Genomic DNA, 16,545 nt, shown 5'->3' on the forward strand with positions numbered 1-16,545 from the left:
AGTCTAAAATCTTTCCTAAGACATTCCAGCTTTCTCCTCTGGAATGCTACTTTGTACTACTCCAAGATTTATGTGAACTCAGCCCAGGTTGCTCCATGGCCTAAAACACATGACCAGATGTTATCAGTACAGGCTAAGATACTGATATCTTTCCATGTGCTCACTGACATACATCCTTCCACTTCTGATTGAGATTCAGCCTTGGTGGTCTTATCACTCCCTCTAATTTTCAGCCACTCTTTAACTAAGGATTTTGTGAGAGGTCAGTGACAGCAAATCACTAAATGCAGTGTTATTCACCTTCCTGATCTCTGCAGATCTGGCAGTCTATCCCATTCTCTCCATCTGAAAACTTTTATAATCTGAGTTTCAACTCTGCTATCTTTTGCCTTGCTCCTTCTTTTTTCTTATCATGCTTCCTCATTTGTAACGGAGCCCAACCACTGCTAATTCCCAATGTGCCATTGTGTTTCAAGGCTCTAATCTTACCATGGACTAGTTCCTCATCCTATTTTTCTTGTTTTTGAAAAAAATCTTTCCTTTTTCAAGGTCACTTCTGTAAGCTACCTCCCTTATCTTTATTTCAAACCCACTGTTACTTTCTTAATCCAAAATCATTCCACTTTGCTGTGTTTCATACATCCTAGTTCAAAGAGAGGAGGGCAGACACATCAGGCAGAGACCTGGCTAATGAGACTCAAGGAGGGCATGGGGATATGCTTCCTAGCAGAGAGAGGGCAGATGAAACCTTTCTTTGTGTTGTGGGTTAGATAATGAAACACAAAGCCCTAGAAAAGTCGAACTTCTCTTGTAGTCATGCACTTGTGTGTGATGTGTGTGTGTGTGTATGTGTATCACACATACGCACACACACACACACACACACACACACACACACACAGAGAGAGAGAGAGAGAGAGAGAGAGAGAGAGAGAGAGAAATGTAGGTAACTAATCACTTAGGTAACTGTTAGACTAATATTTCTAGAAGACAAGGTATGTCTGTTACTCTCTCTTCACTTCCTGTGTCTACCTCCAAATGACTTCTTAGATTTGCCCTTATAGGTTTTCCATCTGAATGTGAAATTAATCATAGTGAAAATAAATTTGATAGAAAGGAGCCATATATATGTGGCATCTTTGTACTTAGTACATAGCAGGACTTTATATAAAATGAAAGTTAAAGGAACTTATAACCCTGTGACACAACTAAACCTATTACAGAAAAACAGTCTTTAGGAAGCTCCCTTGAGGAAGTGGTACTGTACTACTTCCTAGCTCGAGACTCAAACTTGTCTGATTTTAACCTGACATAAGCACCCTGGGAAGAGAGCCCCTGATCACTTGACAACATGTCTGAGATTCTTTCAAAGGTCAATTGATTAGCTTACCTATTCCTAAGCCTTGCTTCTGTCACAGAGCAAACCATGAGGTGGGGGTGGGGGGTTGTTGGACCATGAAAGGCAGTCTGTGTTCTGGTCATGCGAGGCTTACTTGGGAGACCCAGTAGAAAAATCTACAAGGGACCGAACCATAAACTATGCTACCAGACACAAGCGCTTGACACCACATCAACTCCTCAACTCCATAATCCCGAGACTATCAGTAGACAATGTCCCAAGCTCCTGGTATTCTGGCTACAGTCAGGTAAGCTCCTCCCCACAGTTACCTGGCAACAGCAATGTAGCCCAGCCCACTATAAAAGGGGCTGCTCAGACCCTCCTCTCTCTCTTAAACTCTTGCTCTTTCCTTGTCTCTTACCTCTGGCTCTCCATCTTCCCTTCCCTTCCCCCATCTCTCCATGTGGCCATGGTTGTCCTCTACTTCTTTTCCCTTCTCTCTCTCTCTCTGACTTTCTTCAATAACCCATGGACCGTCTCTGCTCATCAAGATCTGCCATGTTAGAGCAATGGAGCAGGTCTCCCTCTTAACAAGCTGCAAATCTAACCTTCTGCCTGAAGTCCTTCCTGTGCTCAGGCCACCACCACCAGTCAACCCAAGCCACTCACCAATCTAGCAGCCTGAGCTAGCCAGGTTCTCTAGCCCCCATGGTAACCTGCCAGAGCTCTCCCCCTACCTTCCCCTTCGGCCCCGGGGTCAGAGTCTGTCCAAGGGCCCGTTCTCAACTCTTCCACGACATACAGTGGTCTGGGATGTCCAAGAGTGAGAACCAGTCATCCCTGGCCACTGTGAGGCCCAGTGACCCCCAAAACCATCTCTTCCACAGTACAGTACCCAGCCGCCTGTAGTGCCCAAGAGTTGGAGCCAAAACTGTGCCTTCCCCATACCCAGAGCAGGGTTATGCAGCTTGTGAGTCCTGAAGCCCATCCCGGGTAGTTCCATGTGGTCCTGTTGCAGTCTACCTGAACTCTGGCGGGACACAGGTCTCCCACTCCTTTATTTCCCTGCAGGGGTTGGAGAGTGGACCAGTGACACTAAGTTGTCACAGTTGTCCCTGTAACACAGCAACATAAAGTAGATTCATGACAATGAAAATGAACAGTCAAAATCAACCATGGTATTAAGCAGAAGAACTGAGATCTACTGGTTTCTAGAGAATCCTGCACTGTCCAAGGCATTAGGATAAACATCTAAAGTCTTCAAATACTGAGACCCTTTTCCTTCCTCAGGAAGCTCAACAAAGAGGCAGATACTGATCATATAGACAAGGGTAGGTTATCTTCAGTAGTGAAAAAAATTGAACGTCGCCTTCAAAGTGAAAGGCACAATAAACTTAGGTATACTTTAACCCTGTTGCTGAGACACTTCCTATTGTCAGTGAGTTCACTGTCAGAATTGAACTCTGATCACAATTAGCTATGACCTCAAGCAAATTAAATTTGGTTCCCAGCTTCATCCTTGTAGTGAAATAATGGGGACCCTGTAGGAATAAAATGTGATACTCTGTTTAGAAATTATTTGTAATCTGTCAAAGTCCATATCGATTAATTAATCTTTATTTTTGATATGCTCCAAGCAAGTAAGTACATAGCTGTGAAATAATCTTACCCCCTTACCATTCATTAATAAGCACCACTTGACACTGCTTAATATGTAATTAATAATACCATTTATGCCTTTCTTTTATTGATCATTGATGCTTCTGTGAGTCTGTCTAATCTGTAGGAGTGGGGAAGGGGAGGAGTCAGGTTTTATGTATATTTGGGGCATGGTGACTTTCCTAGCTGTTGCTTGAAATATCTAATCTAGTTAGCCTTCATAAATTTTATGAGATTGAGTTATGGGAGAGCAAATTAGCTAATCTTTCCCCCACTTTAACATGTCTTAAAAATATAAAAACAGCAGAAGATGACTACACAAATCATAGGCAATCATTTTCTCACTGTCTGTGTCCAAGGTCAAAGGTTCCTACAAAGACCTTTGACATCTCAAACATCAAATTGGATGGTGACTGGGACAGAAATAGGGACAGAGCAACTTGTAGCTCAGTCAGCAAGTGTAAGAAGCATCTATTTTTGTCCTTCTCATTCTTCCCCACCAGTCACTTCAGAAGATGGACTCATAGACATACAGCCAATAATTTCCAGGGCAGAAATGAGAACAAAGAATCAAGACAACTTGGTTACAGTGGAAAGTGGGTACATGGCTGCACAGTGGTCATAGTTTGCAGTTTTCCTTCCCTTCTTGAAACAGAGACTCTTAGTAAATGAATGTCACAGTATCAGAAGGCAGAGTATTAGAGCAATTTAAAAATATATATAGAAAAATGTAGTTTTGTTCAATGCCCTTCACAGATGTCAAAGTGACCCAACCCTGGAGCATCTTACAGACTTGGACCAGCCACACATCATGCAACAAGAGCACAGACAAGAACCAGGATGAAGGATACTCAGCAGAGAGAGTCAACCTTATAGGGTCTGGTACCATGGAGTCTTGTCTAAAACATAAAAGTGTCACTCAAAGAAGAACTCTGAGTATAAAACATGCTACACATGTGTCTAGCACTGGCATTCCCATTGCATCCTGTTTTCCTGAAGTAACTTTCCAGGAGTTTTATTTTTTCCTTCCAGTCACTGACAGACAAGGACTGAAGTGTCCATTTCAGAAGGATAGAGGCTGATACTCTCCATTCCCTCAGTCTGTAGCAGATCTGAGACTGGAGACACCACTAATCACCATGTCTTCCACTCTCCATCCAAAAGGCATGTTCTACCTGTAGGCTCTATTAGCTACCAAATTTCTTTGAAGAGACAAATACTATTCTTTCAATAACATTTCCAAGTATATTTTGGTCTTTTTTCAGCTATAAATAAACTTGACCCTTGAATTTAAATTTTACAGGTGTAACTAACAACACACACACACACACACCACAGAAAAAGAGAGAGAGATTTATGTACAAATTCATATTTATATTTGTGTGTATGTTAAACCACAAATACAGAGTAGAGCTTCTGAGATAAGGCCCGGGGTTCTTCATTGTTCTGGGGCCTGAGCAAGCAACTCTGCACATTCCATTACATCTCAGCTCAAGTTTGAGAATGACAAGCAAGTTTAACAGCTAGAATAGTCTCTTCCTAGTCTAACTAAAAGTAGAGTGGGCTCACAGTTGGATACAATATGTTTGTCAATACTTTCTTCAAAAAAAATCAAATGACAATTTTTAAAACTTTATGTGCTTTATAACAATAATAAGCTGCATACGTAGTAAAATAAATATTTCTGACACCTTCCAAAGGCAACGGTCTTTGACAGGGTTCAAAACTCTTCCCATAGTTTGTATTCAAGACTAATGTCATTGCACAATGACACGCTGAATTCCTTAGGACCACAGTACAGTAAGCCACTGCCAGCACAGCATTTGGAGACCTTCTAGATGAGCACACATTAAGAGAGAGCTCAACTTAATGCATGACACGCAAACAACCAAGATCATGACAAGACAAGATCAGAATCTTTGTGATGTGCAGACAGATGGCCCTTAACACTCATCAGCAGGGCCATACTTTCTGCTGATGTACATATGACTTTGCCAATCACTTCAAAGTCATTTTTACCTCAGTTTAACCTAACCTGGTTGTAATTATCATTCCATTCAAATGACTCCAAGAAAACCCCATGTTTCTTTAGACTTTCCCTTTGTTCTCACTGTGCTGCGTATATAAACTTACAGTAATTAAAAATGATTCCTAGCCAGATCAGTGAAAGCTTTTGGATTCCTGACTGCTGCTCCTTTCAAAACAGAAGAATGTTTTGGCAATGAATTGCATTTGAGTTTTGCAAAGCCAAGCATTAGTAAGAATCTAATACAAGACACATGTCCCCAAGTGCCCACATTTGGGCTGATTGTCCAATGCCATCAGACATCAAGCTTACCAAACATCAGCCCACACAGACAGCTGTGCCAAATGGGCTGCGGTGTAGACAGACACACCACTGATGACCAGACTGACAATAAGAGAGCTAAGCCACCAGGCAAACGGTGACAGCTGAAGAACACTTGGAGCTAAAAGGAGCAGGGCAAAGAGTACAGAGTAGAAGAAAATAGCGGGGAAGAGAAATGTGCTCTTTCAGTACAGGGTTCCAGCCTCACTCACAGACCTCAGAGGTTGGTCAGACATTAGATGATTAGTTAGTAGGTAAGTGATATGAGGTCCACTTTGAATAATGAATAAATTATAGCTACTGACTCTACCAGCACAAGAGTATGGGTTTCTATGTGATATCCCACAGCCCAGGTGAACTTCCTCCTACATCGTTCAGAGAGGTCTTATGTTTCAGGAAGTGTCAAGGTGACTGCTATTCTCTGCCTTCTCTACTCTGACCTGACATCGGTATTTTTTAGAGACAGACCCATTGCATATGGACTGTCCCTGACAGCATATTCTCACATCTTCATAGGCCACACCATGTGCCACTTGTTCACAGTGGGCCCTTGTGTGTGTGTGTGTTTGTGTGTTCATGTGAGTTTGTGTATATATGTGTATGTGTCAGTGTTTGTATGTGTATGTGTGTGTTTGTGTGTGTTTATGTGTATATGTGGCTCTGTATGCATGCGTATGTGTGTGTGTGTTTATGTGTGTGTATGTGTGGTGTGTTTGTGTGTGTATTTATGTGGTGCATTGTGTGTGTGTGTTTGTGTGTGTGTGTATGTGTGTGTATGTGGCTCTGTATGCATGTGTATGTGTGTTTATGTGTGTATATGTGTGTGGTGCATTGTGTTTGTGTGTGTGTTTGTGTGTGTGTATGTGTGTGTATGTGGCTCTGTATGCATGTGTATGTGTGTGTGTGTTTATGTGTGTGTATGTGTGTGGTGCATTGTGTTTGTGTGCGTGTTTGTGTGTGTGTTAGAAAGGGAAGGGACACACAATTGACAGCCCTCATTATGGAATCTTATAAATGTGAAGGTGACATTCTTCACAGGATAATGTGCTTTATGTAGAAGCCTAATTAGTGATCATGAAGTGCAAATCATGAAATCCTGCTAATGAACGCACTAGTAATATCAGCTATCAAAGAGCAAGTGGGGTATGAGACAAGATTTGATTGCTTTAGGAAAAGTAAACATTAATCTGATCCATGATCTAACAATTATACTCCCTGGTATATATACAAAAGAATAAAAACACAGATATTCGACATTCATTCATCAATGTCAAACTCTAGGAGCAACCTGAATGTCTATCAATAAGGAGATGAATAAATAAATAAATCACAAAAGTAAGTGATTCAGCAATGAAGAAGAATGGGGAATTGATCCACACAGCAAATGAATAAATTTAAACATTATGTTGAGCAACAGTCATTAGTCACTACAAGAAACATACTGTACTACCTCAATCCTGTAAATTTCAAGAATAAATGAAATAGTTATATGAGACAGTGGTTTTCTGAGTCTGTATAGGATAACAGTCAACTGCATAAAGGCCCAAGGGAATTTTCTGGAATAAATGGAATGGTTCGTATCCTAACTTGGGCAGAAGATACATGGGTAAATGTAGCTGATAAACTCATCATTTCTTATCTCCATGTATCTCACAGTAAACTGTGACTTCCCAAAGGTCAGATCTGAGAGAAGGGACAGGCTGAAAGGCCACAGAAAACACAAGCAAGCAAGCAAGCAAGCAAGCAAGCAAGCAAGCAAGCAAGGTTAAATGAACAAAGCAAATGTTTGAGACATAAACTTAGAAATGCACAAATAGTCTTAACCACTATTTGTTTCTTTATGGATGATTTGTTAGACTCTTCATTATACAATACATTCAAACACTGAGACATAGATATTTAGTTATGTGTGTCTTAAATGCTAAGAATTTGGTTTGTAGATTTCTCTTGTCTTTGAACATTGACTCTTTAAAATAATGAACTTCTAAGCAGTTTTAAGCTCTATGTTAAGAGTGTCCTTATTACATCTGTTGACATTAAAATAGACGGTGGGCATAAAAGTGAAGGAAAACCTACCAAGGATGCATATGTCAGAGCAAAGCTTGGAGAACTGAAGGGTCTCTAAACATCTGGAATTCTCCAGATTCCAGCTGCATCTTCAGAGCAGGCACACTGATGACACAATAATGGACTATTGTGTAACTAAGAGGAAACATGCATAGAGCACTTGGTAGCATTTGAGTGGTTCATTATCTCAGTTGCCTTCTGTCTCCTACCACATCATGACTTTCTCTGATAACAAAAAAAAATTGTTTCTTAACTAGTTAAACTGAATGTTCTGAAAGAGCCAACACAGAAATCACGAACAAAGAATACTGAATCCTTCCGTCTAGGGACTAATCGGTGTTAACACTAACCCACCTGGAGCAGAGAACACAGGAAACAATAAATTTGCATCCAGTGTTGCTGCGGCTCTAGTGGGAAGCTATAGACATAACAGGCTGTTTTTACGATGTTGTAAGGCTATATAGCCTAAACCTAGGATTGTCCGGTGTCCACTGCACACCAGATTCTGTGTTATGAACTAATTCAGTTGCAGATACAGCAAAGGATTATTTATCCTCAGGGCAAAAACAAGGAGGCCAATGTGTACTTCTCCAAAATAGAGCAGAAATTCACATTTCAACCACAGGCAGAAGCAATGCTCTGACCTAATCATAGGCTGACTGTGTAGATAGCCTTCCTCAGCAGAGCTGAAGGAACTTCACCCAGTACCTTCCAACTCAAGTTAGTGCTAAAGAGGAGAGAAACACGTTTTGATAGTGATATATTTTTGCCACAAGTTTCTCTTTGCACAGAAGTTCTTAACAAAATATGAAAGACTACACTTCCTTCCTTGTCCCTGAGGCCGAACGTTGCACATAACATTTATTTAAATGTAAGATACATTTATTTACATTTCAGGTCTCAGGAGATTTTCACATGCTGCATATGACCAGAATACAGCCCCAAGACATCAATTGCTCTTCCAGATTAAGCCTCCCATCTCTTAGCCCATGTGCTTCTGCTTCAGCTGTTACAGCCCTAACAAGCAAAAGGATATCAGAGCAGCCCATCTTGAAAATATATTTTTTTTCATAATGAAAGGGGAACCAAACTGTTATGAAGCCTTGGTAATGATCTTGACACCTCCTGTCTTCCCCCTCACCCCTTAGCCCGATGCTATCTGTCTATCGTCTCAGAGGGCAGTGCCACCATGCAGGAGATTATGAAGGAGGAGGAGCTGTCATTCTGAAGCAACAGTCAGACTTCTCGCATCTGTTATAAAGAGGAATCATATTTCTTCTGAGACCACTGAGATAATCAATTCTTACGTCAGTTGTTAGAAGACTATAAGAAGAAGAGCTAGGCCTTAGCATGATAGGTGAATTGGGTGCAGATAAAATGTCACCTTTTCTCTTATAGAGCTCTGACACAAAGCATGTCTGTCTGCACATGAACATAGAATAGGAAGGTAGCACATTGACTGGTTATCTCAGCAACGATAAACACCATCGGAAGATTCCAACAGTCAGGCCATTGCCTCAGCCAACTAGCATTTGCCAATAAGAAGATCTGATTATTCTGGATCTGATATGATTAAAGGCTTGCTGGAGTCAGATATTTAAAATACTTTAAAGTATATGTATAGAATCACCAATCTCCTGAAACACACACACACATTCACAGCCTCATTCCTTTGGCTCAGAAGTATTAGGATTGAAAGCTCTTAGGTTGTTAAGCAAGTATAAGCTGTACTTCAACACACTTACCTCCTCGCCCTACCCGGAAGAGAACTTGAAGAGATGAGGGGAGAGATGTAAGATCACATTCATCTATGAGGACTATTAGCATAGTAATGAACTGTATTTCTATTTACACTTCCATCACCAAGATTATTTTACCAGCTATTTTAAGGAACAGGTTATGCTTTAATTAATAGCATTTGGGGAGAGGAAGCCAGCTGTATCTCCAAAGTGCATTCAAGTTCCAAACAATTTATTCCACATCAAGAGTTTCCAGCTCACCCAATACTTTAACATGTTAACACTGCCGATCAAGGAAGTACATCTTTTTAAAAATCCACATAGTTAGTTCCCAGAACTAAAGCTAATAAAAAGCATAGATGGCCAGCACACAAACTGATTACCTGCGGGAGATGAATAAGCATCCCTATTTCAGATGACAAGGATTGTAGGGGATTAAGACACTTGGGTTAGTTCATATTGTGTGAAGGTTTCAATGAGAAATATATATCACAGGCTTATATATCTGAATATCCTATCTTCAGTTAGTCCATGCCACTGATCTCGAGGATATTGGAACATTTTGGGCATGTGTCCTAGCTGGTAGGCATAGACATATAGGAGTAGGTTTTCAGGGGGCTATACCCCAGTCCTATTCCTATTCCAACTTCAGTCCTCTCTCTCTCCTCTCTCTCTCTCTCCTCTCTCTCTCCTCTCTCTCTGCCTCTCTCCCTCTCCCTCTCTCCTCTCCCTCTCCCTCTCTCCCTCTCCTCTCCCTCTCTCCTCTCCCTCTCTCCTCTCCCTCTCTCCTCTCCCTCTCTCCTCTCCCTCTCTCCTCTCCCTCTCCTCTCCCTCTCTCCCTCTCTCCCTCTCTCCCTCTCTCCCTCTCTCCCTCTCTCCCTCTTTCCCACTCTCTCCCTCTCTCCCTCTCTCCCTCCCTCCCCTTCTTCCTCTCCTCTCCCTCTCCCCCTCCTCTCCCCTCTCCTCTCCTCTCCTTTCTTCTCTCTCTTTCTCTCTCCCAATATATATGGAATATATTACATTTTATTTCAGTTTAAAAACATACTTTTTTAGAAAAGAAAGTTACTAAATACAGAAAATGATTTTGTCCATGAATCCTTTATTTGGTTTTTACTTATTAGAGTAGCTGTGAGGCAGTCAGCAAAGTGATGGCTACAGTAGTAGTAACTAGTGATGCTCATGTCTCTGAATATGCTGGACCCTAAACAATGTATGCACATTTACTCATTTAGTTCTTACAAAAAGTCCTCAAGGGAAGCATACAGAAAACAGGCTCTTGTACTCACAAAGCTGGTAAGTGAAATAAATCCAGAGGCCTGAACATACAACTCTCTTCCTTATGGACTGCAACAGACCACCATGGCTCTTTCTATTTGTGCATATGCTATTCATTTTGTTGGACATTCATTTACACAATTTAAGAGAAGTGACCATTCCAGGTACTATGATGCATACAAATGCCTTCAGTATGTATTTTTCTCTACTAAATACCCTCACCAGTGGACAGTGTGTGCAAGTTCCTTCTACTTACATTATATCAAGTCCTTACAGTCACAACAGAAATGTCTAAGTAAAGGCAGAGTCATGTACAGTTACAGGCTGTGGGGTTTTTCAAGCCCATTGGCCTCCCTTGGCTTCAGCGGGAACCCTTCTTGGAACCTGTTGACCTAACTGCCATCCAAACTCTTCTCTGCCTGATGCTTCACTTCTGACCATTAAAATCCCACCGTTCTGCTGCCTCAAAGATGCATACGCCATCACGGTAGCACAGCTACCTGAAGGGGAAGGTCAGGCTGCCCTCTCTCAGTGTGTCCCACCAGCACCACTGCCTGTCCAGGAGTTTTTAGTAATGCTTCCATGGGCAGTGCCTAACCAGGAGGGAGGACTTACTTGATAAGAAAAGATAGATCGTGAGAATGAAGAAATGTTAACCTCCAGTTTTTAATAATTACAAGGTCTGGAAGAATTGAGCTGCTATGTAATCTGTTCCATTTTCATCCCCCACAAAATAGTATCCAATCACCTTCAAATTACAGCAAAAATATCTGCTAAGAGGTCAAATTAGCCTTTTATAAAAGAGAGAGAGAGAGAGAGAGAGAGAGAGAGAGAGAGAGAGAGAGAGAGAGATCTGTTCAGTAAGCTTTTGTGCCTAACCAATTGGCATTTTGGTATCAAGCCAAACGAGTTGGAATACCATGTAGAAAAGTGCACTCATAAGACAAAAACAAGTACATAACAAACAGCCCTCTTTAAAAAAGCCAGTAGCATCCAAAATCCCACAGCTTGGCAAAGTATGAAGACCTCTCTATTCCCAGAGAAAGAAGTTCAAGTACTTACAGTATCATGAGACTTATCCTTGACATCGTAGACTGTCAGTTTTATTCTGGTCTCTTCATAGATGGGGTAGTCCGATGGGAATGTGACACCCGTTAGGAACAGTGGGTCTTTTGTTCCCTGAAAACAGTATAGGCAGAAAACTTGGATTCATTAAGGCAGTAACTGTAACCGACAGCATGCAGGGACAAATGAGAACATAGAGTGTGTCTGTCTGCTTTTCTAGGAAATAGTTCTATTAAAAGAGATCTGAAGAGCCAAGTGTTACTTGTGGGCCATGAGCCCAGAGCCCCATTGTACTGAAGGATACTGAGTAGGTGAACTTTCATTTCTTTAAGTGGCCCAGGACTCTTAAAAAAAACAAAAAACAAAAACAAACAAATAAAAAACCCCTTGTTTTTAAAAATTATATTCAGAACCTTTCTTTAGGTCAAGTTGCCATCTATTTAAAACTCTATATAAAATATAATCATTATATATTGATAATTTAGAAAAAATGATCTAAGATTCTGCCTCATCAAATTGAATGAAGCTGCTTTCCCAAGTTTTCTCTGTTTTTTGTTGTTTGTTTGTTTGTTTTGTTTTTTCATTTTTTTTACTCTGCTTCAACTAAAAGCTATCCTCTATGCATGTGATTGCTTTCAGGTGTTTAACAGTGGCTTCCCCGCCCCCTGGACCACCGTGAAAAGCAATGAGAACTCTAAATATGATGCACTGGGGAAATGAAATTATTGCTTGGCATATGGTCCCCAAGACTTTTCAGGACCTCAGAATTTAGAAAGCTGGCATCTAACATCACATCGTAGACACCCATGCACACAGACAAATATATCTGAAAATGTTCCAAAAGTTCAATGGGCCACTGGACTACCAAAGTTTCTGCAAGCCTGGGGGCGTCACCCACTCTTTCCCTCAGAAGGCAAAAGGCTCTTTTCCTGGCATTATGTCAGACAATTTGGAGGCAGGCAGTGAATAAAACATCTAAGAAAAGTGTGCCAATATTGTATAAATCACAACAACATAAGTCACCTTTATAACTATGATAATACACTTTAGGATATGTGTGTCTTCCACAGAAGAATAATGAGGACAGTGGAAAAATAAAGGACACATGTTACTTTAAACTTTACCTTAAACTTTTTTTTTTACCTTAAACTTTTTTTACTTTACTTTAAACTTTTCAAAAGGTAACAATGTTTCAATAATCCCTGAAGTGTTTCCATTAAGAAAGTGACTTTACAGTTTTAGTCAAACTGCCTTTCTATGAGGAAGATTACCTTTTTTTTTTCCGAGACAGGGTTTCTCTGTATAGCTCTGGATGTCCTGAAACTCACTTTGTAGACCAGGCTGGCCTCAAACTCCGAAATCCGCCTGCCTTTGCCTGCCAAGTGCTGGGATTAAAGATGTGTACCACCACACCCAGCTGGAAGACTACTTTTAATTCAACTATGGGCTAACTATACATTTTACCAGCATTAGAACCTAAAGTCTGCATAGGACAGATTCAGGGATGAATGCAAGGGGCAGACTCATTACTGCCTGCATTCAGGGGCCATGCAGAGGGAGAGCAGAGGAAGGAAGCCTTCAGGGCTAACTGAGGGGGAAATGCAGGGCTGCACACAGGATTTAGGTCATTTTCATAATAGAAGTGACTCCAACTGCAGGCTGAATCATTTCTTCCAGCCACTGCTTCAGAGAGACCAGTGAGCTAAACCAGCCAAGACTGGAGCAGAAAAAAACCCCAAAAAACAAAAACATGCTTGGCTGAAGGAGCTGCAGAACACACTCTCCAAAACCCCAAATGTTCAAATACATATCTCTTATTCTCTAAGGTCATGAAATGTCTCCCAAGAACAAAATGATCTAAAGGGAAACCCTTGTCTTGTTGAATCTGAGCCAGCACAATATTGCATTTCCTTCAATACGTGATGAATGTTGTATTAGCAACAATAAATGTAAGCAGGGAACCTCTCATCTCATGAGTAATATTTACAACTTCTGTCTGGAAACAAACAGCTAATCAAGTTAGTCACTTACCCTTACCTTTCCTTAGAAAACACAGTACTTTGAAATGCATACCTAGCAGAGAATATAAAGTATTTACTGTTGGACTAGACTGGGCCCCAGGGTATGAGGGGAGAGCAAAAACCTCTTCACTTGTTTTGAACTATGTGAGTACTTTATTCTTTTTCCCTCATTAAATATATTCATTCCACTGTATTTAAAATCAACATAGATAATGTACATAGAGAAACACACATTTCTAGACAAACATTCTGTTTTGTTTGGGAATTCGGAGTGGAAAGTTTTTTTTTCTGGAAGAAAACTAAAATCTTTCAATGAAAAGTCCAATTCTTCTCCTTGTGCTTACTCTGCATGTGCTTAGAAATTTCAGATCTGTGTTCCTTAATGACAGACAAAAGCAACAGCCAGCCAGAGACCACAAGTTAACTCATGTCAGCTGTTCAGAGGGGCGGAGGGGCAGGAGAGAGCAAGAGGTGGGGGGAGGAGAGAGCAGCGAGCACAACACACACACACAGAGACAACAGCTTGCAGAGAGAGAGAGTGGGGGGAGGGAGAGAGAGAGAGAGAGAGAGAGAGAGAGAGAGAGAGAGAGAGAGAGAGAGAGAGAGAGAGAGAGAGAGAGAGAGAGAGAGAGAGAGAGAGAGAGAGAGAGAGGTTGACAGAGTCAGAGAGCAGCACATGCATGCCAAGCTCACCTCCACAATTTCTGTGCTGGAGTACCTCGTCAGGGTCTGCTCCACGGGGTGGATTACTGAGATCTGGACTACTGTATTCAGTTTCCGATCACTGACAGGAGCCACAAGATCCCTGCAGGCTGGCAACAGCAAAGGAAAAAGAAAGAGCAGGAAAAAAAAATAGAAAAAGAAAGAAAGAAAGGAACTCAGTCGATCTCTCGAGGCAAACTTCTGAGCAGAGCTGAAATAAACTTTGTCTAGCCGGTGAAGGCAATCTCCTGGTTCTCAGCTGGCTTTACAGAGGAAGTCTCTTGGAAGTACCTTACAGAAATAGGAAGTCACGTGCTGCCAAGCTGAATTCAGAGTTCATTTCCACTGACCACATTTGCAGCACATGCAAGTCTTGAGTGCTCCGGGATGGCAGCTCCAGTGTGTGAAAATGTAGACACACACAGCCAGGGAATGTGAGGGCTCTAATTAGCCAATAACCCCTAGGGCTTCTTTCACACTCTTGCATGAAGTAAGTTGATTTGGGCCACAGCCAGGAAACTAAGATGTCTCTTGTTGACTGGCTGGGTTAAGTCAAATGTCTGAATATATGCCTCTCAATCCTCTCTACCTGGTCCTCTATAGTCCTCGGCACTGAGGAAACAGGAAGACTGATTACACTGCCACAGAGGAGCTTAAGCAGAAGAGGAAGCAGCCAGGGGTTAAAGAGCCCTCTGTCTGGACTTCAGGACCATCCAGAGAGAGACATGCAACTCCGGATAAGGACTGGGTAAATGTTGCCTAGGGGCCCCACATTCTAAGAGCTTTTCCTTGACACAGCCTGGCTCCTGTTACAGCGCCAGCTACAGGACTATATTCCCTGGAGCGTTTTCCTCTGGTGCATAGCATTTTCTAGCTTTGGAAAGGAACAAAGTAGCGGGAATAAAAGATACTCCTTTTCAGTAAGTCCAGCATCTACTCTCTTCCCTGCTTTCCACCTCTGATTTTGAAATAGTATTTCTACTTCTTGAAATTGACTGTGATTAAAAAGTCCCCTTTGTTCAGCAGATGCAGTTTCTGGTAAAGGGGAAGCAGCCCCATAAGTGGTTCGTGGTGATAAGTGTCCAGGGTTCCACACCATCCCTATCCCATTCAGTGACCAAGAAGACAGGCAGAGGAGGGGGTGGCTTTACCCCCTGCAATGGCACCTCTGCAGTTTGCAGGGGCACTGGGACAAAGGTAATACACCTTAAATTTGAAAGTTGAAAGCAAAGCAATTTATAGATGTAATTATCACCTTTCAATGGCTTGCAGAGCACCTTCAAAGGGAACCCATCTGGTTTAGGTCCAGTTCTGATCAATGCTGGAGGGATGCGGTGTGTGGGGGGGTGTTATTTAACTTTTTAACGTCTTGAAAAACTTTTGGAGTTTTATTCCTGTCTGATATTTTGTTGTTAAATTTTTCTTACTGAAATCACATGCCTTAAGCAAAACAAAAGAAGCTAAGGAAAGCACGGGTGGAGAAAAATAGCTATCGCTTATTTAACCTTCCCTGTTTTGAGGAACTCTGCTCATTACCTATATCAAAACATCCTTCTCTCCACTTCTGTCCTTGGCACACCAACCTGATTTCTGGTAGAGTGCATCGGCCTTTGGGAGACCCTCTACCACCACTATTTGTTGCTCACCCTGGTAAATCTACATTTAAAGATAATCAAACAAAACCTACCTACACATGGTTTCAATAATATCAATATACCACTGGAAAATGTCTTTCACTGAAAGGTTTCCTGCACCCGCTCTTTGGTGGTTAGTTTGATCATTTCCTTGCCCTGCCTTATGATGTGCATTTCATTCTAGCACTCTTGCTTTTCTCTTCACTGTGAACCTCTACTGAAGCTGACAAGCATCTTGTCTTGGGAGTTCAAAGCTAGGGGCTTTGGAGTTTCACACACATACACCTCGCCCACTCTCTGGTGGCAGCTTTCCCTCTGTCTTATGAGTGCTTGACATCTTTGATCAAAATAAGTCACATCCCTTCTGAGTTCTTATCGGGCTTCGCTGTGGCTGTGGTTATTCCCAGAAGTGAGCAGCTATTCTGTTCTAACAGAGAGCCTCTCAGCTGCACTTCCTACAAGAACAGACAGCACACAAAACTGAAGGTTCTGTGCAGTTCTTCAGATGGCCCTGATAGTGGGCAAGGACGAAGACTGGCAACTTAACAATTTGTATGCAGCTACTGTCTGTGTTCAAACCAGACATAGAAAAGAATAGCAGCAATAGTGATGTTGGAAGCTGGGCTCTCATCTCCATTCTTCCTAACAAACAGCTCCCAGCCTTTACTGTTTCTTAACACTAAGGTAGCAAGAGGCA

At 41.7% G+C, this 16,545-nt stretch overlaps 1 protein-coding gene across 4 annotated transcripts in view; it reads right to left on the reverse strand.

The window, feature by feature from the left end:
* Window positions 1–16,545, reverse strand: part of Inpp4b (inositol polyphosphate-4-phosphatase type II B) — a 793,726-nt gene that overhangs the window by 343,969 nt on the left and 433,212 nt on the right. For all 4 annotated transcript variants that reach the window (XM_029480343.2, XM_029480345.2, XM_085843791.1 and 1 more), the window contains exons 6-7: window positions 14,206–14,324; window positions 11,489–11,605 (exon numbers count right to left, since the gene is read on the reverse strand). In XM_029480343.2, the coding sequence (XP_029336203.1) occupies window positions 11,489–11,605; window positions 14,206–14,324 (236 nt within the window). The remainder of the gene's footprint in view (window positions 1–11,488; window positions 11,606–14,205; window positions 14,325–16,545) is intronic.

The sequence above is a fragment of the Mus caroli genome, unplaced genomic scaffold (assembly GCF_978045245.1).
Source record: "Mus caroli unplaced genomic scaffold, Mus_caroli_1 scaffold_10, whole genome shotgun sequence".
In the NCBI taxonomy this organism is placed as follows: Eukaryota; Metazoa; Chordata; class Mammalia; order Rodentia; family Muridae; genus Mus; species Mus caroli.